The 18,223-nt window shown below is 57.9% G+C and overlaps 1 protein-coding gene across 1 annotated transcript in view; it reads left to right on the top strand.

Annotated features, from left to right (window-relative positions):
• Positions 1 to 18,223, top strand: part of LOC140398890 (plexin-B1-like) — a 124,703-nt gene that overhangs the window by 46,119 nt on the left and 60,361 nt on the right. Inside the window, exons 11-15 of the mRNA XM_072487843.1 lie at positions 1,604 to 1,691; positions 6,705 to 6,871; positions 11,953 to 12,113; positions 13,319 to 13,466; positions 15,068 to 15,132. Of these exons, the coding sequence (XP_072343944.1) occupies positions 1,604 to 1,691; positions 6,705 to 6,871; positions 11,953 to 12,113; positions 13,319 to 13,466; positions 15,068 to 15,132 (629 nt within the window). The remainder of the gene's footprint in view (positions 1 to 1,603; positions 1,692 to 6,704; positions 6,872 to 11,952; positions 12,114 to 13,318; positions 13,467 to 15,067; positions 15,133 to 18,223) is intronic.

Here is an 18,223-nt window from a genome sequence, read left to right as displayed (position 1 = left end):
TCACATTGTATTCCATCCGCCCATTCACCTGTCAATAACTCCTCGCAATTTTATGCTGCCTTCCAGACTGTCTACAAAGCCGCCTAACTTTGTATCATCGGCAAATGAGGATCTATGACTTCAGAATCACTACAGTGCCGAAGGAGGCCATTCAGCCCATTAAGTCTGAAAGAGGACCCTATCCTGGCCCACGCCCCACCCGATCCCCGTGACCCCACCGAACATTTTGGACATTAAGGGACAATTTATTACGGCCAATCCACCTAACCCGCACATCTTTGGACTGTGGGAGGAAACCGGAGCACCCGGAGGAAACCCACGCACACACGGGGAGGACGTGCAGACTCCGCACAGACAGTGATCCAAGCCGGGAAACGAACCTGGGACCCTGGCGCTGTGAAGCAGCAGTGCTAACCACTGACCCTTTCTATGCCATCATCCGGGTCGTTAATGAATAATGCGAATTTGCGTGGATCCCTACCGCCCGCAATCCAAAGATGTGCAAGGCGGGTGGAATGGCCACGCTAAATTGCCCCTTACAAAGAACAGTACAGCACAGAAACAGGCCCTTCGGCCCTCCAAGCCCGTGCCGAACATGCTGCCCGACTAAACTACACTCTTCTACACTTCCTGGGTCCGTATCCCTCTATTTCCATCCTGTTCATGTATTTGTCAAGATGCCCCTTAAATGTCGCTATCGTCCCTGCTTCCACCACCTCCTCCGGTAGCGAGTTCCAGGCACCCACTACCCTCTGTGTAAAAAACTTGCCTCGTACATCTACTCTAAACCTTGCCCCTCTCACCTTAAACCTATGCCCTCTAGTAATTGACCCCTCTACCCTGGGGAAAAGTCTCTGACTGTCCACTCTGTCTATGCCCCTCATAATTTTGTAGACCTCTATCAGGTCGCCCCTCAACCTCCGTCGTTCCAGTGAGAACAAACCGAGTTTATTCAATCGCTCCTCATAGCTTATGCCCTCCATACCAGGCAACATTCTGGTAAATCTCTTCTGCACCCTCTCTAAAGCCTCCACATCCTTCTGGTAGTGTGGCGACCAAAATTGAACACTATACTCCAAGTGTGGCCTAATTAAGGTTCTATACAGCTGCAACATGACTTGCCAATTCTTATACTCAATGCCCCGGCCAATGAAGGCAAGCATGCCGTATGCCTTCTTGACTACCTTCTCCACCTACGTTGCCAGTTTCAATGACCTGTGGACCTGTACTCCTAGATCTCTGACTTTCAATACTCTTGAGGGTTCTACCATTCACTGTATATTCCCTACCTGCATTACACCTTGTGCATTAATTGGGGAAATAAATAATTGGATTCTTAAATGTATAAAAGAAAAATGAATAATTTAATTTCTGAGGCGCTGACACTGATCCATTTGCTGCATCATTTCCATCAACATTAAGAATTTTCTCTCACTCGATGCGAAACATTTGTGTGGATCAACTGTGATTGATTTATTCATGGGGCCAAGGTTTGTGAACCAGCCCCCATTTGAATCGTGCGGGCCTCCTCTCCGCCCAGGCTGTGCACCGTCGCTCTGGTGCGCCTCACACTGATCGTTTCATTGTGTTTCCTCTCCGTCAGGTTACCGACGGGGCCACAGTGGCTCTTGTCCCCAAGGCCCACACCTCGCTCCCGAAAGAACCTTATCGCGACCACCTCCTGGGCGAGAGTGAGTAGCTCCTGATCGACCTGGGGCGCCTCCCAGGCGCGTGGCGCTCGTCGGGCTGGGCTGGGCAGGATGCGGGGCCAACGGGGTTGGGTGGGGGGGGGGATTATTTTCAATCCATCTGCGTTCTCCCAGCGGGAGAGGTGCGCTGGAATACGGACCGAGAGCAGGGGTGGGCCAGCTTGTCCTTCGAGGCCGCTCCCGCATTCAGTACAGTCACGTCCGATCCTCAATCCCAATGCCATATTCCTGCAGCCTTGATGTCATTGAGAGCCAAAATCTCCGCGTGCGACAGTCCCGCCAACCCCCGCCTCAGCGCCGTGAACCTCCGCTGCGCTCCCTCCGTGGCAACTACATCCTTTCTCAGCTAGGTTCCATTCCATTCACTGGTGCAGCTGCACCTCCCAGTAGATCCCCATTTAGATAATACTCTTCCTATCTTCACCTTCTCTGGCCTGAGGAGAACGATCCCAGCTTCTCCCAGTCTCTCTCCCGACACCGTTCCGGTTATATCTCCCTGCATTCGCTCTGAGACCCCAACGCCCTTCCTGAAGTGTGGGAGCCCGGATATCGCGCACAGTTCTCCAGCTGGTGGTTGGACAAGCGTTTTGCTGCGGAGCGCAATCACAACCCAGCAACATTCGCACTTTGTGAACACACTTCTCAACGGCTCCTCTCACCTTTGCTGAGCGCTTTCCGAAATTCTGCTGTCGCTCCCCAAGGGGCAGGACTCACACCGAGTTCTCTTCGCTCGTCACCCTCCTCTCCCCACTGCGCTCGCTGACCCCCACCCGGCAACACCTCCATGTTACAATTCACAGCGTTGTTTCCAAACCCTCCCACACCACCTCCCTATCCCTGTATCCTCCAGCCCCTCCAACCCTCCCTATCCCTGTATCCTCAAGCCCCTCCAACCCTCCCGATCTCTGTAACCTCCTCCAGCCCCTCCAACCCTCCCTATCTCTGTAACCACCTCCAGCCCCTACACCCCTCCCTATCTCTGTAACCTCCTCCAGCCCCTATACCCTCCCTATCTCTGTAACCTCCTCCAGCCCCTACACCCCTCCCCATCTCTGTAACCTCCTCCAGCCCCCTACACCCCCTCCCTATCTCTGTAACCTCCTCCAGCCCCTAGACCCTCCCTATCTCTGTAACCTCCTCCAGCCCCTCCAACCCTCCCTATCTCTGTAACCTCCTCCAGCCCCTACACCCTCCCTATCTCTGTAACCTCCTCCAGCCCCTCCAACCCTCCCTATCTCTGTAACCTCCTCCAGCCCCGACACCCTCCCTATCTCTGTAACCTCCTCCAGCCCCTCCAACCCTCCCTATCTCTGTAACCTCCTCCAGCCCCTACACCCTCCCTATCTCTGTAACCTCCTCCAGCCCCTACACCCCTCCCTATCTCTGTAACCTCCTCCAGCCCCGACACCCCTCCCTATCTCTGTAACCTCCTCCAGCCCCTCCAACCCTCCCTATCTCTGTAACCTCCTCCAGCCCCTCCAACCCTCCCTATCTCTGTAACCTCCTCCAGCCCCTACACCCTCCCTATCTCTGTAACCTCCTCCAGCCCCTACACCCTCCCTATCTCTGTAACCACCTCCAGCCCCTACACCCTCCCTATCTCTGTAACCACCTCCAGCCCCTACACCCTCCCTATCTCTGTAACCTCCTCCAGCCCCTACACCCTCCCTATCTCTGTAACCTCCTCCAGCCCCTACACCCTCCCTATCTCTGTAACCTCCTCCAGCCCCTACACCCTCCCTATCTCTGTAACCTCCTCCAGCCCCTACACCCCTCCCTATCTCTGTAACCTCCTCCAGCCCCTACACCCCTCCCTATCTCTGTAACCTCCTCCAGTCCCTACACCCCTCCCTATCTCTGTAACCTCCTCCAGCCCCTACACCCTCCCTATCTCTGTAACCTCCTCCAGCCCCTACACCCTCCCTATCTCTGTAACCTCCTCCAGCCCCTCCAACCCTCCCTATCTCTGTAACCTCCTCCAGCCCCTACACCCTCCCTATCTCTGTAACCTCCTCCAGCCCCTACACCCTCCCTATCTCTGTAACCACCTCCAGCCCCTGCACCCTCCCTATCTCTGTAACCTCCTCCAGCCCCTACACCCTCCCTATCTCTGTAACCTCCTCCAGCCCCTACACCCTCCCTATCTCTGTAACCTCCTCCAGCCCCTCCAACCCTCCCTATCTCTGTAACCTCCTCCAGCCCCTACACCCTCCCTATCTCTGTAACCTCCTCCAGCCCCTACACCCTCCCTATCTCTGTAACCACCTCCAGCCCCTACACCCTCCCTATCTCTGTAACCTCCTCCAGCCCCTACACCCTCCCTATCTCTGTAACCTCCTCCAGCCCCTACACCCTCCCTATCTCTGTAACCTCCTCCAGCCCCTACACCCTCCCTATCTCTGTAACCTCCTCCAGCCCCTACACCCCTCCCTATCTCTGTAACCTCCTCCAGCCCCTACACCCCTCCCTATCTCTGTAACCTCCTCCAGTCCCTACACCCCTCCCTATCTCTGTAACCTCCTCCAGCCCCTACACCCCTCCCTATCTCTGTAACCTCCTCCAGCCCCTACACCCCTCCCTATCTCTGTAACCTCCTCCAGCCCCTACAACCCTCCCTATCTCTGTAACCTCCTCCAGCCCCTACACCCCTCCCTATCTCTGAAACCTCCTCCAGCCGCTACACCCCTCCCTATCTCTGTAACCTCCTCCAGCCCCTATACCCCTCCCTATCTCTGTAACCTCCTCCAGCCCCTACACCCCTCCCTATCTCTGTAACCTCCTCCAGTCCCTACACCCCTCCCTATCTCTGTAACCTCCTCCAGCCCCTACACCCTCCCTATCTCTGTAACCTCCTCCAGCCCCTACACCCTCCCTATCTCTGTAACCTCCTCCAGCCCCTCCAACCCTCCCTATCTCTGTAACCTCCTCCAGCCCCTACACCCTCCCTATCTCTGTAACCTCCTCCAGCCCCTACACCCTCCCTATCTCTGTAACCACCTCCAGCCCCTACACCCTCCCTATCTCTGTAACCACCTCCAGCCCCTACACCCTCCCTATCTCTGTAACCTCCTCCAGCCCCTACACCCTCCCTATCTCTGTAACCTCCTCCAGCCCCTACACCCTCCCTATCTCTGTAACCTCCTCCAGCCACTACACCCTCCCTATCTCTGTAACCTCCTCCAGCCCCTACACCCCTCCCTATCTCTGTAACCTCCTCCAGCCCCTACACCCCTCCCTATCTCTGTAACCTCCTCCAGTCCCTACACCCCTCCCTATCTCTGTAACCTCCTCCAGCCCCTACACCCCTCCCTATCTCTGTAACCTGCTCCAGTCCCTACACTCCGCCCTATCTCTGTAACCTCCTCCAGCCCCTACACCCCTCCCTATCTCTGTAACCTCCTCCAGCCCCTACAACCCTCCCTATCTCTGTAACCTCCTCCAGCCCCTACACCCCTCCCTATCTCTGTAACCTCCTCCAGCCGCTACACCCCTCCCTATCTCTGTAACCTCCTCCAGCCCCTACACCCCTCCCTATCTCTGTAACCTCCTCCAGCGCCGACACCCCTTCCCATCTCTGTAACCTCCTCCAGCCCCTACACCCCTCCCTATCTCTGTAACCTCCTCCAGTCCCTACACCCCTCCCTATCTCTGTAACCTCCTCCAGCCCCTACACCCCTCCCTATCTCTGTAACCTCCTCCAGCCCCTACAACCCTCCCTATCTCTGTAACCTCCTCCAGCCCCTACACCCCTCCCTATCTCTGTAACCTCCTCCAGCCCCTACACCCCTCCCTATCTCTGTAACCTCCTCCAGCCCCTACACCCCTCCCTATCTCTGTAACCTCCTCCAGCCCCTACAACCCTCCCTATCTCTGTAACCTCCTCCAGCCCCTACACCCCTCCCTATCTCTGTAACCTCCTCCAGCCCCTACACCACTCCCTATCTCTGTAACCTCCTCCAGCCCATACACCCCTCCCTATCTCTGTAACCTCCTCCAGCACCTACACCCTCCCTATCTGACTAACCTCCTCCATCCCCGGATATCCCCCTCTCGTCCAAACTGCCCCTCGAACTGAGCATTTCGCTGGGGCCATTTCAGAGGGGGGGGCAGGTTGCTGTGTGTGTGTGTGGGGGGGACAGTTGCTGTGTGTGTGTGTGGGGGGGGGGGGCAGGTTGCTGTGTGTGTGTGGGGGGGGCAGGTTGCTGTGTGTGTGTGTGGGGGAGGCAGGTTGCTGTGTGTGTGGGGTGGGGGGGGCAGTTTGCTGTGTGTGTGTGTGGGGGGGGCAGGTTGCTGTGTGTGTTGGGGGGGGCAGGTTGCTGTGTGTGTGTGGGGGGGGGGCAGGTTGCTGTGTGTGTGTGTGGGGGGGCAGGTTGCTGTGTGTGTGGGGGGCAGGTTGCTGTGTGTGTGTGGGGGGGGGCAGGTTGCTGTGTGTGTGTGTGGGGGGGGCAGGTTGCTGTGTGTGTGTGTGGGGGGGGCAGGTTGCTGTGTGTGTGTGTGGGGGGGGCAGGTTGCTGTGTGTGTGGGGCGGGGGGGGCAGGTTGCTGTGTGTGTGGGGCGGGGGGGGCAGTTTGCTGTGTGTGTGTGGGGGGGGGGGCAGGTTGCTGTGTGTGTGTGGGGGGGGGCAGGTTGCTGTGTGTGGGTGGGGGGGGGCAGGTTGCTGTGTGTGTGGGGGGGGGGGGCAGGTTGCTGTGTGTGTGGGGGGCAGGTTGCTGTGTGTGGGGCGGGGGGGGCAGGTTGCTGTGTGTGTGTGGGGGGGGCAGGTTGCTGTGTGTGTGTGGGGGGGGCAGGTTGCTGTGTGTGGGGCGGGGGGGGCAGGTTGCTGTGTGTGTGTGGGGGGGGGGGCAGGTTGCTGTGTGTGTGGGGCGGGGGGGGCAGTTTGCTGTGTGTGTGTGGGGGGGGGGGTTGGAGTCACATGTAGCCCAGACCCGGGTAAGGATGGCAGATCCTCCTTCCTGAAGGGGGCAGTAGTGTCACGTTGTTTTCTCTGCTCCGCAGAGACGCCAATGCTGGACGATGTCGAGGAGGGGGCTGTGAAATACTGGCACTTGGTCAAACCCATGGAGGAGCCGGAGATTCTCGAGCCTCGACGCAGCAGCCTCCGCGAGCGGGAACGAGCCAAAGCCATACCCGAAATCTACCTGACCAGGCTCCTGTCCATGAAGGTGAGTGTCAGGAGGACCAGGAGGAGGCCATTCAGCCCCTCTCCAGCCTGTTACACAGGACCAGGAGGAGGCCATTCAGCCCCTCTCCATCCTGTTACACAGGAACAGGAGGAGACCCATTCAGCCCCTCTCCAGCCTGTTACACAGGAACAGGAGGAGACCCATTCAGCCCCTCTCCAGCCTGTTACACAGGAACAGGAGGAGACCCATTCAGCCCCTCTCCAGCCTGTTACACAGGAACAGGAGGAGGCCCATTCAGCCCCTCTCCAGCCTGTTACACAGGAACAGGAGGAGGCCCATTCAGCCCCTCTCCAGCCTGTTACACAGGAACAGGAGGAGGCCCATTCAGCCCCTCTCCAGCCTCTTACACAGAAACAGGAGGAGGCCCATTCAGCCCCTCTCCAGCCTGTTACACAGGAACAGGAGGAGACCCATTCAGCCCCTCTCCAGCCTGTTACACAGGAACAGGAGGAGGCCCATTCAGCCCCTCTCCAGCCTGTTACACAGGAACAGGAGGAGACCCATTCAGCCCCTCTCCAGCCTGTTACACAGGAACAGGAGGAGGCCCATTCAGCCCCTCTCCAGCCTGTTACACAGGAACAGGAGGAGGCCCATTCAGCCCCTCTCCAGTCTGTTACACAGGAACAGGAGGAGGCCCATTCAGCCCCTCTCCAGCCTGGTACACAGGAACAGGAGGAGCCCATTCAGCCCCTCTCCAGCCTGGTACACAGGAACAGGAGGAGCCCATTCAGCCCCTCTCCAGCCTGTTACCCAGGAACAGGAGGAAGCCATTCAGCCCCTCTCCAGTCTGTTACACAGGAACAGGAGGAACCCATTCAGCCCCTCCCCAGCCTGTTACACAGGAACAGGAGGAGGCCCATTCAGCCCCTCTCCAGCCTGTTACACAGGAACAGGAGGAGCCCATTCAGCCCCTCGCCAGCCTGTTACACAGTAACAGGAGGAGGCCCATTCAGCCCCTCTCCAGCCTGTTACACAGGAACAGGAGGCCCATTCAGCCCCTCTCCAGCCTGTTACACAGGAACAGGAGGCCCATTCAGCCCCTCTCCAGCCTGTTACACAGGAACAGGAGGCCCATTCAGCCCCTCTCCAGCCTGTTACACAGGAACAGGAGGAGCCCATTCAGCCCCTCGCCAGCCTGTTACACAGTAACAGGAGGAGGCCCATTCAGCCCCTCTCCAGCCTGTTACACAGGAACAGGAGGAGGCCCATTCAGCCCCACTCCAGCCTGTTACACAGTAACAGGAGGAGGCCCATTCAGCCCCTCTCCAGCCTGTTACACAGGAACAGGAGGAGGCCCATTCAGCCCCTCTCCAGCCTGTTACACAGGAACAGGAGGAGGCCCCATTCAGCCCCTCTCCAGCCTGTTACACAGGAACAGGAGGAGACCCCATTCAGCCCCTCTACAGACTGTTACACAGGAACAGGAGGCCCATTCAGCCCCACTCCAGCCTGTTACACAGGAACAGGAGGCCCATTCAGCCCCTCTCCAGCCTGTTACACAGGAACAGGAGGGGGCCCATTCAGCCCCACTCCAGCCTGTTACACAGTAACAGGAGGATCCCCATTCAGCCCCTCTCCAGCCTGTTACACAGGAACAGGAGGCGGCCCATTCAGCTCCTCTCGAGCCTGTTACACAGGAACAGGAGGAGGCCCATTCAGCCCCTCTCCAGCCTGTTACACAGGAACAGGGGGAGGCCATTCAGCCCCTCTCCAGCCTGTTACACAGTAACAGGAGGAGGCCCATTCAGCCCCTCTCCAGTCTGTTACACAGGAACAGGAGGAGGCCCATTCAGCCCCTCTCCAGCCTGTTACACAGGAACAGGAGGAGCCCATTCAGCCCCTCTCCAGCCTGTTACACAGGAGGAGGAGGCCCATTCAGCCCCCCTCCAGCCTGTTACACAGGAACAGGAGGATCCCCATTCAGCCCCTCTCCAGCCTGTTACACAGGAACAGAAGGAGGCCCATTCAGCCCCTCTCCAGCCTGGTACACAGGAACAGGAGGAGCCCATTCAGCCCCTCTCCAGCCTGGTACACAGGAACAGGAGGAGCCCATTCAGCCCCTCGCCAGCCTGTTACACAGGAACAGGAGGCCCATTCAGCCCCTCTCCAGCCTGTTACACAGTAACAGGAGGAGGCCCATTCAGCCCCTCTCCAGCCTGTTACACAGGAACAGGAGGAGGCCCATTCAGCCCCTCTCCAGCCTGTTACACAGGAACAGGAGGAGGCCCATTCAGCCCCTCTCCAGCCTGTTACACAGGAACAGGAGGAGGCCCATTCAGCCCCACTCCAGCCTGTTACACAGTAACAGGAGGAGGCCCATTCAGCCCCTCTCCAGCCTGTTACACAGGAACAGGAGGAGGCCCATTCAGCCCCTCTCCAGCCTGTTACACAGGAACAGGAGGAGGCCCCATTCAGCCCCTCTCCAGCCTGTTACACAGGAACAGGAGGAGACCCCATTCAGCCCCTCTACAGACTGTTACACAGGAACAGGAGGCCCATTCAGCCCCACTCCAGCCTGTTACACAGGAACAGGAGGCCCATTCAGCCCCTCTCCAGCCTGTTACACAGGAACAGGAGGAGACCCCATTCAGCCCCTCTACAGACTGTTACACAGGAACAGGAGGCCCATTCAGCCCCTCTCCAGCCTGTTACACAGGAACAGGAGGGGGCCCATTCAGCCCCTCCAGCCTGTTACACAGGAACAGGAGGAGGCCCATTCAGCCCCTCTCCAGCCTGTTACACAGGAACAGGGGGAGGCCATTCAGCCCCTCTCCAGCCTGTTACACAGTAACAGGAGGAGGCCCATTCAGCCCCTCTCCAGTCTGTTACACAGGAACAGGAGGAGGCCCATTCAGCCCCTCCAGCCTGTTACACAGGAACAGGAGGAGGCCCATTCAGCCCCTCTCCAGTCTGTTACACAGGAACAGGAGGAGGCCCATGCAGCCCTTCTCCAGCCTGTTACACAGGAACAGGAGGAGGCCCATTCAGCCCCTCTCCAGCCTGTTGCACAGGAACAGGAGGAGACCCCATTCAGCCCCTCCAGCCTGTTACACAGGAACAGGAGGAGGCCCATTCAGCCCCTCTCCAGTCTGTTACACAGGAACAGGAGGAGGCCCATGCAGCCCTTCTCCAGCCTGTTACACAGGAACAGGAGGAGGCCCATTCAGCCCCTCTCCAGTCTGTTACACAGGAACAGGAGGAGGCCCATTCAGCCCCTCCAGCCTGTTACACAGGAACAGGAGGAGGCCCATTCAGCCCCTCTCCAGTCTGTTACACAGGAACAGGAGGAGGCCCATGCAGCCCTTCTCCATCCTGTTACACAGGAACAGGAGGAGGCCCATTCAGCCCCTCTCCAGCCTGTTGCACAGGAACAGGAGGAGGCCCATTCAGCCCCTCTCCAGCCTGTTACCCAGGAACAGGAGGAAGCCATTCAGCCCCTCTCCAGCCTGTTACACAGGAACAGGAGGAAGCCCATTCAGCCCCTCTCCAGCCTGTTGCACAGGAACAGGAGGAGACCCCATTCAGCCCTTCTCCAGCCTGTTACACAGGAACAGGAGGAAGCCCATTCAGCCCCTCTCCAGCCTGTTACCCAGGAACAGGAGGAAGCCATTCAGCCCCTCTCCAGCCTGTTACACAGGAACAGGGGGAGGCCATTCAGCCCCTCTCCAACCTGTTACACAGGAACAGGAGGAGGCCCATTCAGCCCCTCTCCAGCCTGTTACACAGGAACAGGAGGAGGCCCATTCAGCCCCTCTCCAGCCTGTTACACAGGAACAGGAGGAGGCCCATTCAGCCCCTCTCCAGCCTGTTACCCAGGAACAGGAGGAGACCCATTCAGCCCCTCTCCAGCCTGTTACCCAGGAACAGGAGGAGAACCATTCAGCCCCTCTCCAGCCTGTTACACAGGAACAGGAGGAGGCCCATTCAGCCCCTCTCCAGCCTGTTACACAGGAACAGGAGGGAGCCCATTCAGCCCCTCCCCAGCCTGTTACACAGGAACAGGAGGAGGCCCATTCAGCCCCTCTCCAGCCTGTTACACAGGAACAGGAGGAGGCCCATTCAGCCCCTCTCCAGCCTGTTACACAGGAACAGGAGGAGGCCCATTCAGCCCCTCTCCAGCCTGGTACACAGGAACAGGGGGAGGCTCATTCAGCCCCTCTCCAGCCTGTTACACAGGAACAGGAGGAGGCCCATTCAGCCCCTCTACAGTCTGTCACACGGGAACAGGAGGAGGCCCATTCAGCCCCTCTCCAGCCTGTTACACAGGAACAGGAGGAGGCCCATTCAGCCCCTCTCCAGCCTGTTACACAGGAACAGGAGGGGGCCCATTCAGCCCCTCTCCAGCCTGTTACACAGGAACAGGAGGAGGCCCATTCAGCCCCTCTCCAGCCTGTTACACAGGAACAGGAGGAGGTCCCATTCAGCCCCTCTCCAGCCTGTTACACAGGAACAGGAGGAGGCCCATTCAGCCCCTCTCCAGCCTGTTACACAGGAACAGGAGGAGGCCCATTCAGCCCCTCTCCAGCCTGTTACACAGGAACAGGAGGAGGCCCATTCAGCCCCTCTCCAGCCTGTTACACAGGAACAGGAGGAGGCCCCACTTCCAGCCTGTTACACAGGAACAGGAGGAGGCCCATTCAGCCCCTCTCCAGCCTGTTACACAGGAACAGGAGGAGGCCCATTCAGCCCCTCTCCATCCTGTTACACAGGAACAGGAGGAGGCCCATTCAGCCCCTCTCCAGCCTGTTACACAGGAACAGGAGGCCATTCAGCCCCTCTCCAGCCTGTTACACAGCAACAGGAGGAGGCCCATTCAGCCCCTCTCCAACCTGTTACACAGGAACAGGAGGTGCCCATTCAGCCCCTCTCCAGCCTGTTACACAGGAACAGGAGGAGCCCATTCAGCCCCTCTCCAGCCTGTTGAGGAGACTTCAGAGACAGTGCATTGTTGGTTTGAAGCTCTTAGCGCTCAATGTTTTGTTTAGGCCCGGTTCTAGGATTTGGATGAACGCTCGCCGGTTATTAACAACCCTCTGATCCTTCTCCTCATCCTCTTCCAGGGCATACACCAGAAGTTTGTCGACGATGTATTCCAGATCATCCTGAGCACGGGCCCCACGGTGCCCCTGTCTGTCAAATATTTCTTTGACTATCTGGACGATCAGGCAGCGAGGCATGGCATCGTCGACCCGGAGATCATTCACATCTGGAAAACTAACAGGTGGAGTGGAGGAGTTGGGGTGAGGGGGACAGTGAGGGCCGAGGGGGAGGGGGTGGGGGAGGAGGGGGGAGGGGGGGCCGCTCGGAGCCGACAGAGACATTGCGTCTCCCCCCAGCCACCCGCCGTCCCCACCGGCAGCGACGCAGACTCCCCCCAACCCCCCCCACCCGCCCTCCACCCCGCCCCCTATTCGACTATGGATGGTCTCGGGCAGGGGAGTGAGGTCAGGTGAGGTGGCCCTCCCTCGCTCCCTCCCTCCCTACCTCCCTCCATCCCTCCCTCCATCTCCCTACCTCCATCCCTCCCTCCATCTCCCTACCTCCATCCCTCCCTCCATCTCCCTACCTCCATCCCTCCCTCCATTCATCCATCCCTCCATTCAGCCCTCCCTCCATCCCTCCATTCATCCCTCCCTCCATCCCTCTATCCATCCCTCCCTCTCCCTCCCTGCATCCCTCCATTCACCCCTCCCGCCATCCCTCTATCCCTCCATCCCTCCCTCCATCCCTCCCACCATCCCTCCCTCCATCCCTCCCACCATCCCTCCCTCCCCATCCCTCCATCCCTCCCTCCCCATCCCTCCATTCTTCCATCCCTCTATCGCTCCATCCCTCCCTCCGTCCCTCTATCCCTCCCTCCATCCCGCCCTCCCTCCCCGCCACTATACCAGACTGAGCCGAGAGGGTCCAACTACAATCCCAGTTTAATGCCATTCCCGGTATTCCGATTCCCAGTTTCATCATATTCCATTTATGCCCATGCCCAGTTCCAACACGTTCCTGGTATTCGGATTCACAGTTTAATATTCTCCCCAGTATCCCATTCCCAATTTAATGGTGACCCCAGTATTCAGATTCCCTGTTTAATCACATTCCCTGTGTCCCCAAGCTCTGTTCAATCATATTCCCGGTATTCCGATTCAGTTTAACATTGTCCCCACTTTTTCCATTCCCAGGTGACTTATATTCCCAATATTCCAAATCCCAATTTAGTGATATTCCCGGCATTTAGATTCCCAGGTATTGTTGTCCCGATATTCCCATTCCCAGTTTAAAAAATTCTGAATATTCGCATTCCCAGTTTCTGATATCCTGAGATTCCTATTCCTAGTTTAATGTTACCCTCGGTATTCCCATCCCCAGTTTAATGACTTGGCCATGTTTCCCATTCCGGCTTTTAATGGTTTTACTGCCTCTGCTTCCCAGTTTGCCGCTCCGATTCTGGTTGAATATCCTGAAGAATCCCAACTTTATTTTTGACATCCAGCTCTCGGACAATGTGGATGCTGCTCTCTCTGTCATTGCACAGACCTTCCTGGACTCCTGTACCACCTCCGAGCACAAAGTGGGACGGGTGAGTGAGGGAATAACATTCGGGATGGAGTCAGGGGCGAGGGATGAGGGTCCCGGACAGGAAGAGGCTCACCGGTCGGCCTGTCTCTTGCCACGCCAGCTCAGGTTGTCCCGGAGACAAATCCCCACCGGAACGGGAAGGGGTTTGGGTCCATTGGGATTGTGGACAGTGGGAGTGAATGGGAAGGGGTTTGGGTCCATTGGGATTGTGTACAGTGGGAGTGAACGGGAAGGGGTTTGGGTCCGTTGGGATTGTGCACAGTGGGAGTGAATGGGAAGGGGTTTGTGTCCATTGGGATTGTGTACAGTGGGAGTGAACGGGAAGGGGTTTGGGTCCATTGGGGTTGTGGACAGTGGGAGTGAACGGGAAGGGGTTTGGGTCCATTGGGATTGTGTACAGTGGGAGTGAACGGGAAGGGGTTTGGGTCCATTGGGGTTGTGGACAGTGGGAGTGAACGGGAAGGGGTTTGGGTCCATGGGGATTGTGCACAGTGGGAGTGAACGGGAAGGGGTTTGGGTCCATTGGGATTGTGCACAGTGGGAGTGAACGGGAAGGGGTTTGGGTCCATTGGGATTGTGTACAGTGGGAGTGAACGGGAAGGGGTTTGGGTCCATTGGGATTGTGTACAGTGGGAGTGAACGGGAAGGGGTTTGGGACCATTGGGATTGTGTCCAGTGGGAGTGAATGGGAAGGGGTTTGTGTCCATTGGGATTGTGCACAGTGGGTGTGAATGGGAAGGGGTTTGGGTCCATTGGGATTGTGCACAGTGGGAGTGAACGGGAAGGGGTTTGGGTCCGTTGGGAATGTGCACAGTGGGAGTGAATGGGAAGGGGTTTGTGTCCATTGGGATTGTGCACAGTGGGAGTGAACGGGAAGGGGTTTGGGTCCATTGGGATTGTGTACAGTGTGAGTGAATGGGAAGGGGTTTGGGTCCATTGGGATTGTGCACAGTGGGTGTGAACGGGAAGGGGTTTGGGTCCATTGGGATTGTGCACAGTGGGAGTGAACGGGAAGGGGTTTGGGTCCATTGGGATTGTGTACAGTGTGAGTGAATGGGAAGGGGTTTGGGTCCATTGGGATTGTGGACAGTGGGAGTGAACGGGAAGGGGTTTGGGTCCATTGGGATTGTGTACAGTGGGAGTGAACGGGAAGGGGTTTGGGTCCATTGGGATTGTGTACAGTGTGAGTGAATGGGAAGGGGTTTGGGTCCATTGGGATTGTGCACAGTGGGAGTGAACGGGAAGGGGTTTGGGTCCATTGGGATTGTGCACAGTGGGAGTGAATGGGAAGGGGTTTGGGTCCATTGGGATTGTGTACAGTGGGAGTGAACGGGAAGGGGTTTGGGTCCATTGGGATTGTGTACAGTGTGAGTGAATGGGAAGGGGTTTGGGTCCATTGGGATTGTGTACAGTGGGAGTGAACGGGAAGGGGTTTGGGTCCATTGGGATTGTGTACAGTGTGAGTGAATGGGAAGGGGTTTGGGTCCATTGGGATTGTGTACAGTGGGATTGAACGGGAAGGGGGTTGGGAGTGAACGGGACGAGGTTTCGGGAATGGGAATTTTGGGACATGCCACCTGATTGTCTGTTATTCGTCCTCAGGATTCACCGATAAACAAGCTTCTTTACGCGAAAGAGATCCCGAGATACCGGCAGATGGTGGAAAAGTCAGTAACGCAACTTACACCTGGTCTGTTCGAATCACAGAGCGTGGCCAATCAGCCCATCACACCTGTGCCAGCGCTCGGAAAGATCGAGCGAATAAATCCCACTATCCCACTCCCCCCGCCTCCCCCACACCGTCCTGTGAAATTTCCCCTCCCGTATTTATCCCATTCCCTCTTCCGCTTGAATCTACGTGCACCCCACTTTCAGACAGCACCTTCCCCGTCACAACAGCCGCTGCGTAAAAAACACCTCAGCGGATAAGAAATAGGTACAGCTTGAGGTCATTCAGCCTTTCGAGCCGGGTTTAGTCTGTAAGATCCTGGCTAATCCTCTTCATTAACCACACTCAAAGGGTCAGTACTGAGGGAGTGCCGCACTGTCAGAGGGTCAGTACTGAGGGAGTGCCGCACTGTCAGAGGGTCAGTACTGAGGGAGTGCTGCACTGTCAGAGGGTCAGTACTGAGGGAGTGCCGCACTGTCAGAGGGTCAGTACTGAGGGAGTGCCGCACTGTCAGAGGTTCAGTACTGAGGGAGCGCCGCACTGTCAGAGGGTCAGTACTGAGGGAGTGCCGCACTGTCAGAGGGTCAGTACTGAGGGAGTGCCGAACTGTCAGAGGGTCAGTACTGAGGGAGCGCCGCACTGTCAGGGGGTCAGTACTGAGGGAGTGCCGCACTGTCAGAGGGTCAGTACTGAGGGAGTGCCGAACTGTCAGAGGGTCAGTACTGAGGGAGCGCCGCACTGTCAGGGGGTCAGTGCTGAGGGAGTGCCGCACTGTCAGAGGGTCAGTACTGAGGGAGTGCCGCACTGTCAGAGAGTCAGTACTGAGGGATTGCTGCACCGTCAGAGGGTCAGTACTGAGGGAGTGCCGAACTGTCAGAGGGTCAGTACTGAGGGAGCGCCGCACTGTCAGGGGGTCAGTACTGAGGGAGTGCCGCACTGTCAGAGGGTCAGTACTGAGGGAGCGCCGCACTGTCAGGGGGTCAGTACTGGGGGAGTGCAGCACTGTCAGAGGGTCAGTACTGAGGGAGTGCCGCACTGTCAGAGGGTCAGTACTGAGGGAGCGCCAAACTGTCAGAGGGTCAGTACTTCGGGAGTGCTGCACTGTCAGAGGGTCAGTACTGAGGGAGTGCCGCACTGTCAGAGGGTCAGTGCTGAGGGAGTGCCGCACTGTCAGAGGGTCAGTACTGAGGGAGTGCCGCACTGTCAGAGGGTCAGTACTGAGGGAGTGCCGCACTGTCAGAGGGTCAGTACTGAGGGAGTGCCGCACTGTCAGAGGGTCAGTACTGAGGGAGTGCCGCACTGTCAGAGGGTCAGTACTGAGGGAGTGCCGCACTGTCAGAGGGTCAGTACTGAGGGAGTGCCGCACTGTCAGAGGGTCAGTACTGAGGGAGTGCCGCACTGTCAGAGGGTCAGTACTGAGGGAGTGCCGCACTGTCAGAGGGTCAGTACTGAGGGAGTGCCGCACTGTCAGTGGGTCAGTACTGAGGGAGTGCCGCACTGTCAGAGGGTCAGTACTGAGGGAGTGCCGCACTGTCAGAGGGTCAGTACTGAGGGAGTGCAGCACTGTCAGAGGGTCAGTGCTGAGGGAGTGCCGCACTGTCAGAGGGTCAGTACTGAGGGAGTGCCGCACTGTCAGAGGGTCAGTGCTGAGGGAGTGCCGCACTGTCAGAGGGTCAGTACTGAGGGAGTGCCGCACTGGCAGAGGGTCAGTACTGAGGGAGTGCCGCACTGTCAGAGGGTCAGTACTGAGGGTGTGCCGCCCTGTCAGAGGGTCAGTACTGAGGGAGCGCCGCACTGTCAGAGGGTCAGTACTGAGGGAGTGCCGCACTGTCAGAGGGTCAGTACTGAGGGAGCGCCGCACTGTCAGAGGGTCAGTACTGAGGGAGTGCCGCACTGTCGGAGGGTCAGTACTGAGGGAGTGCCGCACTGTCAGAGGGTCAGTACTGAGGGAGTGCCGCACTGTCGGAGGGTCAGTACTGAGGGAGTGCCGCACTGTCAGAGGGTCAGTACTGAGGGAGTGCCACACTGTCAGAGGGTCAGTACTGAGGGAGTGCCGCACTGTCAGAGGGTCAGTACTGAGGGAGTGCCTCACTGTCAGAGGGTCAGTACTGAGGGAGCGCCGCACTGTCAGAAGGTCAGTACTGTGGGAGCGCCGCACTGTCAGAGGGTCAGTACTGAGGGAGCGCCGCACTGTCAGAGGGTCAGTACTGAGGGAGTGCCGCACTGTCGGAGGGTCAGTACTGAGGGAGTGCCGCACTGTCAGAGGGTCAGTACTGAGGGAGTGCCGCACTGTCGGAGGGTCAGTACTGAGGGAGTGCCGCACTGTCAGAGGGTCAGTACTGAGGGAGTGCCACACTGTCAGAGGGTCAGTACTGAGGGAGTGCCGCACTGTCAGAGGGTCAGTACTGAGGGAGTGCCTCACTGTCAGAGGGTCAGTACTGAGGGAGCGCCGCACTGTCAGAGGGTCAGTACTGTGGGAGCGCCGCACTGTCAGAGGGTCAGTACTGAGGGAGCGCCGCACTGTCAGAGGGTCAGTACTGAGGGAGTGCTGCACTGTCAGAGGGTCAGTACTGAGGGAGCGCTGCACTGACAGAGGGTCAGTACTGAGGGAGTGCCGCAATGTCAGAGGGTCAGTACTGAGGGAGCGCCGCACTGTCAGAGGGTCAGTACTGAGGGAGCGCCGCACTGACAGAGGGTCAGTACTGAGGGAGTGCCGCACTGTCAGAGGGTCAGTACTGAGGGAGTGCCGCACTGTCAGAGGGTCAGTACTGAGGGAGTGCCGCACTGTCAGAGGGTTAGTGCTGAGGGAATGCCACACTGTCAGAGACTCAGTACTGAGGGAGTGCCGCACTGTCAGAGGGTCAGTACTGAGGGAGTGCCGCACTGTCAGAGGGTCAGTACTGAGGGAGTGCCGCACTGTCAGAGGGTCAGTACTGAGGGAGTGCTGCACTATCAGAGGGTCAGTACTGAGGGAGTGCCGCACTGTCAGAGGGTCAGTACTGAGGGAGTGCCGCACTGTCAGAGGGTCAGTACTGAGGGAGCACCGCACTGTCAGAGGGTCAGTACTGAGGGAGTGCTGCACTGTCAGA

Source organism: Scyliorhinus torazame, chromosome 22 (genome assembly GCF_047496885.1).
Source record: "Scyliorhinus torazame isolate Kashiwa2021f chromosome 22, sScyTor2.1, whole genome shotgun sequence".
Classification (NCBI taxonomy): domain Eukaryota; kingdom Metazoa; phylum Chordata; class Chondrichthyes; order Carcharhiniformes; family Scyliorhinidae; genus Scyliorhinus; species Scyliorhinus torazame.
This window is presented reverse-complemented; position numbering and strand designations above follow the sequence as displayed.